General features: G+C 40.7%; 1 protein-coding gene across 2 annotated transcripts in view; it reads right to left on the minus strand.

Moving 5' to 3' along the window:
• Positions 1-4,127: 4,127 nt before the first annotated feature.
• Positions 4,128-15,339, minus strand: part of SLC9A9 (solute carrier family 9 member A9) — a 582,632-nt gene continuing 571,420 nt past the window's right edge. For both annotated transcript variants that reach the window (XM_003826509.4, XM_055110591.2), the window contains 2 exons: positions 7,755-7,860; positions 4,128-5,829 (listed from right to left, as the gene is read on the minus strand). In XM_003826509.4, the coding sequence (XP_003826557.1) occupies positions 5,602-5,829; positions 7,755-7,860 (334 nt within the window). In that variant the 3' untranslated portion in view covers positions 4,128-5,601. The remainder of the gene's footprint in view (positions 5,830-7,754; positions 7,861-15,339) is intronic.

The raw sequence follows: 15,339 nt of genomic DNA on the forward strand, positions 1-15,339 counted from the left end.
GAAGAAAGCCTCAGATGGGCATGCGTCTAACTCCCTAAACACACTGCACGTGCTCACTTCCCAAGGGTAAGGAGGGCTCTGCACATGCAGGCTGCCCACCCTAAGGGAAGAATCATGGGAAAGACGTGAGCTTATAAAAGTCCTAGGATCAGGATTAAACGGGGCACTTGACCTTCTTCTTTAACCTTCACGTGCCCGCTTGTAACTTCCTTTTTCTCCCGTTCTAAGACCTTTTAAAATAAACTTCCATTCCTGCTCTGGAACTTGCCTTGGTCTCTTTTTCTGCGTTATGGCCCTCAGTTAAATTCATTCTTCTGAGGAGGCAAGGACTGAAGTTTTTACAGCCCCTTATAGATAAGTCACTGGTAACTTGGGGTTACTCAGATCTTTTCCACTGGTGACAGTAGGGCAGGTGTGTAAGGCCACAGGCACAACAGCAGAAATCAACATTTCTGATTTCCTCCAATCTGTTCTCTCAATTCCTGTTTAGTGAGTGAAATCATCAATCATCATCTAGACCTTAAACTTGGGGTAATTCTAAGCCTTTCCATCTTCCTTAACTTCCATATGCAATCAGTTACCAACTTTGTAAATTTAATTCTGAAACGTATCTAGAACCTGTCTTCTCCATCCTACCTGATACTGCCTTAGTTGCATCTCTTGTCACCTCTCTCTTGGGATATTGCACTGCCGCTGGTCTTACTAGCACCCCTTCTCCTGACAACCCATGTAGTTATATTCTTTGCCTAAAAGATTTCAATAGCTCCCCATTCTCACAGGATTGTGGCCCAGACTCGTGTGGAATAGCTTATAGGTCCTCTAAGATGCCAGGCTGCTTCCTTCAACTGGAAGGCCTTCACTGTACTCTAGTGATCCAGCTCCACCTCCTGCCCCACAGACCAGCACCAATCATGTCTCCTTATCTTTCAAAAACTCTTATCTTTCAAGACTTCACTCAAATGTGGCTACTTTGAAGTGTTTCTTGACCATGCCTCCTCCTCCTTTCCCCTCTCCCATCTTGAAGGCAGGACAGCCCTCAGAATAGACATCTTCTTTCATGGGTCCTCCTTATTTAGACAGAATTCAGCAAGTGTCCATATTAATCATTTACATTTTTCATACCTTTAAATTTATTTTAATAAGCAGAGAACACATGCATATAGTATTGTTGTAGAAAATTAAAGTAATACAGATAAACCAAAAAGCATTCTTGATCTAGTTTTCCTAATCCTACACTGTTTGCTAATTAGACTATTATTCCAGGCTGTTTTTTCACTAACATGTCTTGGAAATATTGCCTTGTAAGTGCATGCATATAGACCCATTTCTGTAGAGTATAATTGCCACAGAGTATTCCCTAGTATTGGTGCTCTGTCATTTACTTAACTCTTCTTCTATTAATGAATATTTTTTTTCCTCCTAGTTATTTAAGCTGACAGGAGTTTCATCTCATTTCCATCTGGTATGTCATAATTCTCTCCCTTCTCTCCTAGTGTTTTGCAGTAACAAACAGTGCCCCAGTGAATATTGTTTTGTACACCTTCTTATGTATAAATGCCAAGGACTTATTTTGTGGAGATACCTAAAAGTAGAAATTCCGGATAGAAGATGTACATATTTAATTCTACATATTCTTGGCACATTTTTGTACTTGGTAGTTTTTTCTCTTCTCATACGTTGGTAAGAGTTCTTTGTATATTCTGAGGAATACTCCTCAGTCTGATATACAACACAAAGTGTGTATACATATTTTTCTCTAATCTTGCTTTAAAATTTGGTTTATTGTGTCTTTTGTCCTGTTTCATATTTTTATGTAGTGAATTTATTGTTTACGGTTTGCATCTGTCTTAGGAAGACTGTCCATATGCCAAGATTTACATATTTTTTTGTTTGTTTAGCAGTTTATATTACTTTGAATTTAGTTTTGTATATGTTAGAGGTTATTACCTACTTTTCTTTATTTTTCCAAATTGATAGTCAGTTGGCCCATTAATTCCTACCCCAAATTGAAATGCCATTTTTATTAACTAAGTTTCTAAATATAGAAATTCATGGGTCTGTTTCTGTACCTCGTATTAGGTTTTTCTTCATCTTATTGCTTATTTCTGGGTCAATACTACACTGTTCTAGTTATTAGAGCTTTATCATATATTTTGCTATCTAATAAGAAATCATTCTCTTTTTAGCTGTCTTCTACTAGATGTTTGATGGATGGGACTGAGTCATTTGTCTGAATTTCAAGACTTTTTATATAGTTCGCATCTGTGTATGTTAGATGATATAAATAAATAACCCAGAAGCTATTGGTGCTGCCCTTTGTATTTTCAGGATCTCTGAAAGTTTATGATAAAAATAACAGCTTTTCAGGTTTTTACTCCTTTGATAGCTTAGTACTTGGAATGAGTTATTTCATAGGAATCTTATTTATTCAGAACCAAATTAAATAATGCATATGTTATGTACAAAGCTCAAAAGGTACAAAAGAGAAAAGTCAGGTCCCCTACTTCTTAAAAGGCAGTGATATTACCAGTTCCTTATTTAACCTGCTAGAATGGTCGCGCATTATTCATCCCGTTCTGCAACTTGGTGTTTTCATTTAACAATAACGTCTTGGAAATCATTCCATATCAGCACATATGCTGTTTTATAAAATGGCTGTGCTATGATTTACTTAACCTGATGGCAATTCATTTGTTTTAGTAGAATACCTTTCATATGTATACTTTGTGGCACATCTAGAATAAAAGTTCTGCACATGAAATTGTTGGGTCAAAGGGTATTTAAAATTTCAGCTTTGATTTATATTAAATTGCCCTCTAAAAAATTCCTTGAAATGTCATGAATGAAGACCCTGATGTCACTTGCTACCAGGCTTCAGACTTGCTCAGACATGCCCAAGTACCACAGGGAGCACCATAGAGGCCGTAGCTGGGAGCCCGGTAGAGGAAGTGAGTGGAAGTATGTGTGCATACACCCATGAATGTGTGTATGATGTACATGATAGGAAGTTCAGGGAAGACCTGTAAGTCAATGAATTAGAGTCCTGCTTAAAGCTCTAGTGATGAGTAGAAGCATTAGTGGTTTGCATAAGGCTCTTTTACCTTTATTATTCATTAAAACTGGCAGTAAATAATAGGTTTGAATTTCACAGTCCTGATGCTAATCAAAGCACAGAGCATTTCTTAACATCATAAATTGTTACCCTTACCATAGGAGCATAAAGGGAATTTGGTTTTATGAATTGCTAACTGGGACAGTAGCCTCTGTTTGGCTCTTGGACTGATATAGAGGGAAGAGGGCTGGTAATCACATCACGAAACTGGAACACTGTCTTACAGGTTGGGTGGGGCACAGTTTACTCAATCTTGTATCGTACCTACCTGAAGTTGGCTGGGATACCTGAAACAGCCCAGATTAAATAGGCAGTCATTGTCCACATTAGCAACAGCTCATGATGTTCAGAGGGAAAGAGATTTTTGTTTCTAAGTAGGAAGAGGGTTTTGCCTGTGGGGCAGGAGGCTATTTTTGCTACACCATCTTAGCAAGTTGGTGCTAGTTTTAGATTGTGTACCCTCCCCTCCCCACTTGATCTCATTTCCATCTGGTATGTCATATTTCTCTTCCTTCTCTCCACTCCTGCCCCCTACTAAGGTTTGCCTTTTTTGGGTGGATCTTTTCTTTCCTTGGTGTCTTTCTCCACACAAAGAAAACGCCAAGTTCGCCTCCCTTCCTTTTAGCATGATAGGGACAGAAAAAAAGAGGAACCTTTTATCTTTTTGCCTTTCTTTTCTTTCTTTCTCCTCTAGTATCTATCTCCTTCCCCTATTTTTGTAGCTTTTGTGAACCCTGGTCATCCCTAGTGGGAAAGGCGGCATCTGTGCCCCTCTGCTTGACTCAGGTTTCCCTTCTCTGGGACGCCTCCCCAGTCCATCCCTGCTCTCTTCATTCCTTCAGTGACTTGCCTTGCTAGTCTGTTAGCTGTTTCTGGCCCACAGGATCCCTGCATCTCCCATACATTAGCTTTCAGTACCCGCTTCAGCTGGCACTCTGAGTACAAGAGCTTAGAACCACCAAATCACCTGGAAAGAGAAAATGACTTTAAATAAAGCATTAGCCAAACACAATCATACTTTGTAACAAAAATTTATTAGGATTAAGTCAAATTAGAAAACTTCATGCTCCACCACTTGTCATATTTACCTGAAATGACAAAGTTATACTTAGCTTGAGTATAAAACAACTTGTGCCCCAGAGATTGTTTGGAAAGCAAAAAAATTGATGCACATAGCAGTGTGCCTGATACCACCACAGTGAATGTTTAAGGCCTAACAGTGGTCAGCAAAGCATACATTTCTTTTAAGCTTTGGGTCCAAGGAAGATGTCATTCCCTACCTCCTTCAAAAGCAGACTCATCATAGCCTGGGCACCTAGGCCTGGAGCCTATTTTTTCGAGTCTAATATGAACATCTGGATTTCAAGAGGTGCTAGGCTTGAGGTATCTTTATGGCTTAAAAGGCACAGGTCATGCAGCTGAATTAAAAGCTATCATGTTGGTCTCTGGAATGCAGGCCATGAGCCACACCTTGTAAGGGGGAGACCTGAGGCCCTGTCCTTGGCTCCTCAGTGTAACCCACACATCATTGGCTCTGTTCCTCTCGCCCTGCTCCTGCACTGCTCATCAGCTGTGAATGCTGGAATTGGAGGACAGGTTGGGGCTCCTGCACAGTCTGCTGCCAGGTAGAGAGCAACACAGGCTGCAGAATCCTACCCTCCAGCATATCGCGGGGAGGGGGGGACCTGCTGCACAGCCAAGAAGTGACTCACATGCAGGCAAGGACGGGAAGGCTTGTTCTTCAGGCACAACGTGGTATGGGGAGAAGAAACCTGGTTTTCTTGGAATGGTCCTACTAAGCTTGAAAGTGGTGCTGCATTTAGGGCAGGGCACACCCAGCCATAGGCAACCCCTTCGAGCGATGGGAGAAGTAGCATAAGAAGGATGCCAACAAGAACAATAGGTTCTTCAACTCAGTGTGGGCTCTGGGAAACCATCAGCAGTGGGTACGGAACACTTCTCTGGGCTCTGCCCTGGGGTCACTGAGAGCAAATGGGAGTCAAGTCCTCAAAATAAGAAACTTATCACTTACTAAATAGCTGTGCATTCCCTTCAGCTTAGGAGCAAAATGTTTACTCTCAGAAGCTTTCTTTTCTTACTTTTAAACTCTCCCTAATGGAGGGAATAAAATCCAGAATAGAAGTGAAGGGCCTGGAGAGCCGCATTCGCAGCAGAAATGCCCTGAAGACCCAGCACAGCTGTCCCATCCTCCAGCAGCTAGACTCCTGATACCCCCATCCCCACCCCAGTCAATCCAGTAATCAGAATGGCTGCTGTCAAAAAACTAAATTCATTTGCATAATAGAGAGGGATAATAAAATCTCATTTCTTCAGGCACCAGAGGATCCATGTGACAAGGCTTTGATTCTCTCCAATTTATGCTCTTAATATGTTTTTCAGCCTCTCCCCTGTACTGCCTCATCAGCTTGGCTTGTATTCCTCAGTGAGTCTTGCATTACTTGTGATTACATCTGTACTCTTCATGCCAATTAATTCAACTGGGATTGACCCAAAGTTTGCTCAAGCTTGAGTTCATAGCCTCCCAGGCCGAGGTCTCCCTCATAAATGTTTTCCTTGCCTGGCGTCTGGGGTGAAGCTTTCTGGTCCAGACCTAGCCTTGCAGGAGGACTGCAGGGTGAGGAGGCTTGCTCCTGGTAATTTATGGCTAGTTCATCCTGGTTTACAATGCATTCCACATCATCCTCTTTCAGCTGTTCCTGGTTGGGAAAAGAGAGAGAGGTGTCACTTCATGATGAAGGCAGAAAACAATAGCAGTCCTACAATTTTTTTTTTTTTTTTTAAACAGAATGCATGTTTTCCTTTCTGTAACTGCCCTGTCTGGCCTTGGCTGATGTTTCTGCTGCAGGCATGGTACAGCCTTTCCCTGAGTCAGCATTGAATATCTGATGCTGTACAGCCATAAGGAGTCTCTAAGTCTGAGGTAAGAGGTGTTAAAGAGCATGGTACTTTCATTTCCTCTTTGGGTTAAGGATGTTTCCACCACTGGTATTAACTAGGGTTGACAGGAATTAGGAGTTAGCATAATCCTATGATCTCAGAATAGGGGAATATTCTCATGTTGGTTTTGTAACATTCCTGCCTATCAAAAAATCCTTGAAACACAGTTATTGCTACTTTTTTTTTTTTTGAGACAGAGTCTCACTCTGTCATCCAGCCTAGAGTGCAGTGTTGCGATCTCAGCTTACTTCAACCTCTGGTCTCTGGGATTCAAGTGATTCCCCTGCTTCAGCCTCGCGAGTAGCTGGGATTACAGGCATGTGCCACCATCACATCTGGCTAATTTTTGTATTTTTAGTAGAGATGGGGTTTTGCCATGTTGGTCAGGCTGGTCTTGAACTCCTGACTGCAAGTGATCCATTCACTTTGGTCTCCCAAAGTGCTGGGATTACAGGCGTCAGCCACCGCGCCTGGCCTCCTGTTACATTTTACCTTAAAAGTGTGTCTTCTCAGCATATTTCTTGGGATGAGTATCACAAGTCTAGAAATGGCTGGAAGTCGGATAATGCCAGAAGCTAACTGCATCTGGCTAATAATAACTTTTTCCATACAGAGGTTCCCTTGAAAGAATTAAGATCCCAACTCTTCCTCCACTGGCTTTGGGAAGGCCATACTAAACTACTTGTAGAATGGGCCCTTGCCGGGGGATTTTTAGGGCAGTGGTTTCCAACTTTCGCCTGTCCCAGGATCACATGGAGGACTTGTTAAAATACAGATCATTGTTCAAGCTCAGGGTTTCTGAGGCGGGGCCTGAGAGTGTGCATTTCTAGCAAGTTCCCAAGTGAGGCTGCTGGTTTGGAGACTACTGTTTGAGAACCACTGCCTTAGGCTTCTGTGCCCTGAACACACCTGAGATGAGTTTTTGTCTGTGTACAGGGCTAGCCAGCTGGACACTTCTAAGGGCACTTGCAAACCTAAGACTGTGCTCTTCTCCAATTACCTGACCTCTGATTTGTTAGTAATGATTCTAAGTGCCTCTCAGCATTTTTCATTCCACTCCCTTGAGCCATAAATCACAGGCCTAGTATTCAAAACCTCAAAACACAGCAGTTTGTGAGGATGCTTCTTTTACATTTTCTAAGGTCATTTTATGGTTAAAAATATTGGTAACAATAAAAAAGAATAAGCCAACATCAGCAACAATTGACAAGAGAAATGCTTCCTAGTGCAGTGAAGTTTTAAAAAATGCTTCCTCCTCAGGCCGGGCGCGGTGGCTCATGCCTGTAATCCCAGCACTTCGGGAGGTCGAGGCAGGTGGATCACGAGGTCAGGAGATTGAGACCATCCTGGGTAAAATGGTGAAACCCTGTCTCTACTAAAAGTACAAAAAATTAGCTGGGTGTGGTGGCGGGCACCTGTAGTCCCAGCTACTCGGGAGGCCGAGGCAGGAGAATGGCATGAACCCGGGAGGCGGAACTTGCAGTGAGCTGAGATCATGCCACTGCACTCCAGCCTGGGCAACAGAGTAAGACTCCGTCTCAAAAAAAAAAAAAAAAAAAAAAAAAAAGCTTCCTCCTCAATCCTGCAAGTAGCAGGCTTTTTGAGGTTCCTGGGCTCATCGATATTCACCAAGTCTGTCCCACAAGGGATATTCCCTCACCCTAGAGGCCTGAGATTTACTTACCCCATAGGCTTGAGGACTGGTAAGCAGCCTGGAAATCGGACCACACCATTCAGGTAATGTTGTAGTCAGCGGAGGACCAGAGTGGGTTAAAATTGGTTTCAGATACCTGGGAGGCCTGTTAAGGAATACTTGTCAACAGGGAGTTAGGATTTAGGAATCTTACGCTGCACAAACCTTTGTATGCTGAGACAGCTACGTTTGCCTTTAAATCCCCTACTCCCTCACTTAGGAAGAAATTTGCCCTGCAAAAATTGCTGTTTATAATCTTTGTTACACATACTTTTCCAGCCTTCCTGATAGCCTTTAATCATGAAGAAATGGTGGATGGCCCATGCTGCATCAGAAGTGTAAATGTGCTCTTCCCATCCTATCCCCAACTCAATGTCTCATTTGCTTAGAGAATGCATTCTTAAGAATTACCTTAAAGGATAACATAAAAGATTGTATTTTCTTAAAACTGTACACACGCATAGCTTAAACTGCCAGCAAGTTTTACAAAGATGCAAGAGTTATTTTATAAAATGTTCAGTTATTTTAGAGCTAGGTAGTGAACATAGATTGTTTTCCAAAATACTTACTTTTTCACTATTCAACAGTCACTTTAAACTTCATACATCAATGGATTTCTATACAAAATTATGTAAATAAGTTGGTGCTGGGTTTATTCTGTTGTCTAGCACCTGTCTTTCTCATCTCTTCATTCCAAAGTGCTCTAACAAGAGAAAAACTTGTTCATCTAAAGCCATTGTTTCCTCCAATCTATCAATAATGAAATCCCCAGAGCTGCCTCAGGTTGCCTTATTTTAGTTTTTTTGCTCAAAGGAAAGCAGTGGAATTATTTCAGCATTCCATCAGAAATGACTTTTAAGCTTTATATTACTTCCTGTGCTGGAGAATATTTCACTTCATCAACTTTCCAAAAAGCTATAGTAAATAGGGAAAGGGAAAAAATGGAGAGGAGTTATCATTGGTTGGATCATGAAGATCTGCAGCTGTGCTCAGGCACTCAGGGCATGAGATGATCTTGGAGATGCCTCTAGTGGAGTCCATCCATAGCTGGATAATTCACATGCCATTCTCATGATGCCCTGAGCATGTGGGCATAGAGGGAAGATGCAGCCCAGTGGAGGCTAAAGAATCTGGTACTTCTGGCTTGATGTATTTGTCACCAAAGCAGGCCATGCACCTGAACGAAGCCTTGTTATGATGTGAGGAGAGTGACTGGGAAGATGTTAGGAGGGCCTGCAATTCCAATTGCAAATAGAAAAGTTGATCCCTCCTTTCAGATGGGTAGCTGTTGTGCCCAGTTAGGTGAAGATATTAAAGTTCAGAGCCTGGTATTTGGTGTAATATCTTGTAAATATATCTACAAATCTGAAAAGCTCTTGATGTTCTTTTAATTTTCATTAGTGTTATTTCTTTCATTTTACGTATGAAGGAATTGAGGCCTAGAGATATAATTTTAAATAATCCAAAGGCTCCCTCTGCTATTTGAATCCTCCAATATCACCCCTAGAAGACAATTCTCAGGGCAGGGTCAGGGTTTGCAACCAGCTGGGTTTTCTGGAGAGCAAAGCACAAGATCTCGCCCCTGCTGGGGAGCTGCAGACTCAGGCTGGGGTACGTGATCTTTCTAGGGTTTATAGTAGGTATGGGTCAATAAAAATGACTTTATGGAGGTGAGGTGGACAAGATATATGTACAACTGGAGTACAAATTAAAAAAAATCCAGCCAATTTTATTTCCAGGTGGAAGGATGGAAAAGTGACAGCAAGTAAGCAACATTTTTAGTGATGTCATGTTAAAAGAAAAAAAAAAAGTTTGTCAAGGCTCTGAGCTTGAAAGAGGCCTGAGCAACTTCTGCTGAGAGGCTCGGCATACTGAAAAAGCCAAAATAATGTTACAAAAGTAAAGTATAAGTTTAGGATTGTGTAATGAATACCCTTAAAAAATCCTGATGAGGTTATTATCTCTTTAAATCTATGCATATAGTGCTCCTTTATTTATGGTTTAATTTTTTATGGTTTTAGTTACCCATGGTCAACCACAGTCCAAAAAAATTAAATGGAAAATCCAGAAATAATTCGCAAGTTTTAAATCGTGTGCCATTCTGAGTTGAGTGATATCTCGCACTGTCCATTCCATCCCACATGGGACATGAATCATCCCTTTGTGCAGCATACACATACTGTCTACACTACTTGGCCCCTAGTCACTTAGTAGCCATTGTGGTTGTCAGATCGAAAAAGCATAGTGTATACAGAGTTTAGCATATGTGAGGTTTCAGGCATCCATGGGGGTCAGGGAACATATCCCCAGCAGATAAGGGGGTACAACTATATAATGCTATTGGAGTAAATGCTTAAAGGCTAAATGTGTAGCTTTTAGTGAGTATGAGGACTAAACCGAACAGTATCACTTGGCTCCCTCTGTGCAGGCTCCAGGATTTTGACTCAGACCCAGGCATAAATGCCAGCCCTGCCACTTTACTGACCATATGGCCTAGTTACTTATCCTCTGAGCCTCAGGCTTTGTTGTGAATATTGACTGAAATAACATATGTAGAAATGGTTTTAAACCTTGATATGCTATAAAAATGCCACTTACTTAAAAAACTGTCTGAGTAATGTTTTCTGGAGAAACTGGTGTCTCATTTTTGATAATGATGGGAAAACGATACTGAAGGTAGTGATAAGAGCTTTGTGCTCCAGTCATTTGGTGTAGCACCCAGATTCATGGACTACTAAGTGGATGGAAATTTTAAGGTGGTTCTATACCCCTAAACAGCTATTTTTGTTAAACTTTATTGTTCAGGGGGCTAGCATGAGGTGGTGAGTGAGAGGTGGGTAGAATTAGTTGATGTAAGACTCTCCTGGGAATTACGTGGCATCATTTTGCCTGTCCTGGTATCCAAGTAGCTGTGAGTCAACTGAGGTATACTCTCTGTGGCTGTGAATGGGATACACAGAGTGTGGTCTGCAGCCATATCAAATGTGGAGCTGAGTCTGTTCTTCAGCATCTTGATTTGCCCAGTGCTTGCTATATATTATGTGCACAATGGATGTTTGGATTTAGAATATAGGAAAATATTCAGGGGTGTATAAGAGATGGAAGTAGATTCAGAGGAACGGTGCCAGGGAAGAATGAAGGGGCAGATTACAGCCAACAAATGAGTTTTCTGATGCTAGAAACATAAGAAAGGGGAAATCAAAGTTGAACTACTTGGGCCTGAGTTATTAGGCGGAGGCGACCTTAGGAAGAGTGGTAGTGGCATAAAATAAGGTGATTTAAAAAACCGTTTTCTTTCACTCACTCATTCATTTGTTCCATCATACACTCACAGGTTTTTGTTTCATGTGCCAAGCTAGTGAGGAACAGAGACAAGGCACCCATACAAGGAAAGGAACCATTACATTACAGAATAGAAAATTCCCTTTTCTCGAAACTGTGGTCTCCTGAAGGCAGTCCCCTTCACCTGGATACAGTGTGGCACTTCTTAGATACTTACGAAATAGTAGTTGAATTAATGAAGGCAACAGGCTCAGAGAAGGTAAATAAATTGTTCAATGGAAACTGCTGATTAGTTTACAGCAGAGCTAGGCCTGAATTCAGGGGCTCTTCTACCACACTGAGCTATCCTTCTTCTGTTACGAAGACACTGAGTAATGAGACTTGCCTAATTGGATAACCAATTTGGAATTGGGGACTTCCTGAGTTCTTCATTGCTGAGCAATGTCTGGAAAGTGGCTGGATCTCCAGGGTTACCTGAATTATTAAAAGGTAAGAAAACTCTTCTATCTATTAAAAAAACCCAACTGCAAATTTTGCAAAATGTGTTATTTTTCTCATCAGCTTCCAGAATGGGAGGGGGGGGGAGGTTCCCCATTGGGTATTTTTAATATGACTAGTTTTGCTTCTCTAATAAGCTAGAAATGCATTGAGAGAAAAATGTTCAGCTCTGGGGGAAAAACAATGACTTTTCTCACCTTTAAAGGGCATAAGTTTGAGAATAGCAGTATGGTTCAGGAGACATAAGTAAAAGCTGGAACTCTACCCAGAATTTAACTTGCGTGAAATAGGAAAGACAGTTAGCAAGTGCATTTTCTCCTTTGGTCTGGGCTAACAGCAGGTCCAGAGCTAAATTTGGTGTTTAACTGAATAACATCCAAAATACCTGGTGACATTGATTGATCTTTTGTTGTTGTTTACTTTAAATCATCATGTTTTGTCCATTGTATGTTGCTAAAACCAATGGGTACACAGCTTAAGCCTATGGCTTGTATGATGTGGCTTTGCATAGGTCAGTGAGAAGCAAAAACCCCAATGATCCAGCTCCACAAATGAGCACCTGCTCCTTTGAAGGACTAAACCCCATTGCACCTATGTGGACTGAATGTCTGCATCCCCCCACCCTCTAACATAGCTAGGGTTATGTTGAAGCCCTAGCCCCAGTGTGATATTTGGAGGTGGGGCCCTTATGATGGAATTAATACCCTTATAAGAAGAGATGCTAGGGAGTTTGTTCTCTCTCTCCCTCTTCCCACCTTCCACAAAGAAGAGATCATGTGAGACCATAGCAAGAAGGCAGCCATCTGTAAGCCAGGAAGACAGCCCTCACCAAGACCTGACCGCTCTATTCTTCCAGCCTCCAAAACTGAGAAAATTTCTGTTGTTTAAACCACCCAAGCTATGGTATTTTGTTATGGCAGCCCAAGTAGACTAAGACGTCACTTATCTTGGGCCCTCTTTAAAAATCTTTACTTTTAGAACCCTGTGGAGCTGTGTTCTATTTTTCTCTGAACTTGCCTCATCATGAAAATCATCTAGAACGTTTGTTAAAAATTCAGATTTTAAAGACCTCTCTTGGAGATTCTGATTCAGCAGATCTGGGAAGTAAACGAAGACACTGAATTTTCAGCAATCATCCCAGGTGACTGATCAAGTGAATTTGGAATTCTCTGGAGTATTGCCCTCCCATATGAGATTCAAATCTTAAATAGTAGACAATGTTCTTTTTGTCTCCCTATGTCCATAAGCCATCATTTTTAGGGTGAGGACAGGTATAAGGTAAGCCATAATCCCATTTGTCTCTGAACCCAGACCTATATAATGGTCTCTGCCAGTTGTTGCATCTTGTCTAAGGGCTGGGATAGATACTTGACTCAACAAAATGAATACTCAATGTTATACTTGGGAGTGGATTAACAAATGATCATATCTCAGCTTGTGGAAGAAGACTTTTTGCCTACTGGGAGCATTTGCAAGTGTTTATAGACTTGATAAATGGTCTTGTTATAAGGGTAAAATGCTTGTCAGCACACAGCTGTGTGAAGAAGGAAAGCACATTTATCTCCATATAGGATTTTCAGGAATACTCTACCCTACACCCTTTCATTTATATAGCATTTCCATATGTCTTATTTTCTCTTTACACTTGTAATTGGGTACTATAATCCCATTTTACAGATCAAGAAATGTGTAAACAGATGGCTTTTCTATTCCCTTCTATTCTTACTAAGATCTGGACACTAAAGATTGCTATATACTGTGGGGTGCTGGCAAATGGTTTAACAATTGACTCTCTGTTGGGGAAGAAAGGCTGGATTTGTAGCATTTCCCAATTTCCATGGTGTATAAATACTCCCACCATGGCTAATTTCAAGCTATTGACACAAAGTTACTGACTCTGGAGTTGAAAAAAGTGTACAAACTGTTGGTGTGAACTGGCTTCACCATGCCACTGGTTATAGATCTCATGAGTTCTTATGGATATTTCCAATTCAAATATTTCTGTTTTTCAAGGACACAGAGAATCAAATGAGAATATTCCACAATGATTCATTTGCTTTCTCCTAGATTACAGACACAACAATCTCAGAATAATACTGATAATGCCACCATAATAATTACCTAAAACATTAAAATATTTTTGCCATATCCTTGCATTCTGACCTCCCATTTACAAAACTCCTGCAGTATAACTATAGATGGTTGTCATATATTTATATTGTCTGGACATATAGCCATTACAGACTATATTGTTTCCCTCTTAACTATCATTTAGTCCTAGCTAAATGATCAGGTGACTGCTGATCTCATGCCTACCTCCAGGCCTTTTGTCAATTTCTCTCTAGTCACCTTGATTGTCTGAAGCTTGTTCTTCAGTAGAGTTCTCAGCAAGGGTTCATGGGAACAATATTCTGAGGTCTTGTATGTTGATAATAGTTTGTGCCTATTTTGAAAGTCATTTTGCTGGAAATAAAAGCATTGGCTTATACTTTGAGCACATTAAATGTATTTTATTTCTTTTGACATGCAAAGTTGTTCCTGAAAATTTAATGAACTTGTGGAAACTTTCTTTCTACCACAAATCACATGCTTCCCCCTGCCCCCCAAGATGCCCAAAGGACTTTTTCTTTAAAGTTCATTAATTTTGTTAAAACTTATCTAATGTTGGTTGTTCTAGGTTGATGTCTCAGGTACATTGTGTGCTCTTTCAATGTATAGTTCCAAGGGTGTTATTTCAAGATCGTTTTTAGGAGCATTCTATTTCCTTGCTTTGCGTTTCTTCTTTAGGGACTCCTGTTCTCTAGATGTTCAATTTCTTAATCTTCAATATGTGTCACTTTCTCTTGAATTATTTTTATTTCTGATTTTTTTCTTCCCCTTCACCTGGTATTTCTCTTAAGATATTATCAATTGTGTTTATTCACTTTTGTATTCCTTCTAATTTAGACTTGATTTATTAAATGATTTTTTCTATTTCTAGAGTTTGTTTTTCTAATTCTTTCATGTCTTGTATCATTTTCTTAGTCTCTTAACTTGTTTGATGTAATATGTTATAATTTTGATTTGTTTTATGAGCATGTCTTTCTGGCATGTTTTCATTGTTTGTAGGAACATTATTCTATTCCACACCCTCATTTTTCTTATAATAGCTCTGTTATAGGAACTGACCTCTATTCGTTTCTATTGTTCACTTTTACGTGAAATTCATTTTCCTAAGAGAATGAGGCAGGATTTAGAAAACTTTCTAAGCTTCAGAGTTCTCTCTTCGGTTGTTTTTTCACAGTGTGAAGTATGGCGGTTTGCATGATGAGCTTTCCTGCTGTTTCCCTCCCCAGCTGATCTAGACCTAGTCTGTCTTTCCCTTGTCTCTACTGACCCTATCCTGCTCAATTCTAATTCCTCCAGGCAGTTTCTTCTCAGTATAGGGCCCTGTACTAGGAGGGAGCCCATGTGGATCCGTTTTGAAAGCTCTCAGGGGCCTTGACGACTCCAGCCTCTGTCTACCTTACTGAGACCATCTAGTTACTACTGTTAGAGAATGTGATAGCCCCAACTCCAGTTCTAAGGATGTTTTCAAAAACACTCCAACTATACTTTTCAGGGAATACCGTTGACTAATTAGAGGTTCTCCTGTCTTCAGGTCCATCCGACGCTACTCCATTGCTTCCTTTTTCCTGCTGCATATACTTGTGGTATTGTTGGTTTGTCTCTGTCCACTTGTAATTTTAGATTTGCTGTAAATGTGTCTCTGGGTTTTTGGTTTTGTTATTTAATTGTTCTGTCTGTTTCTATGTAG

This window comes from Pan paniscus, chromosome 2 (genome assembly GCF_029289425.2).
Source record: "Pan paniscus chromosome 2, NHGRI_mPanPan1-v2.0_pri, whole genome shotgun sequence".
NCBI classification, from domain to species: Eukaryota; Metazoa; Chordata; class Mammalia; order Primates; family Hominidae; genus Pan; species Pan paniscus.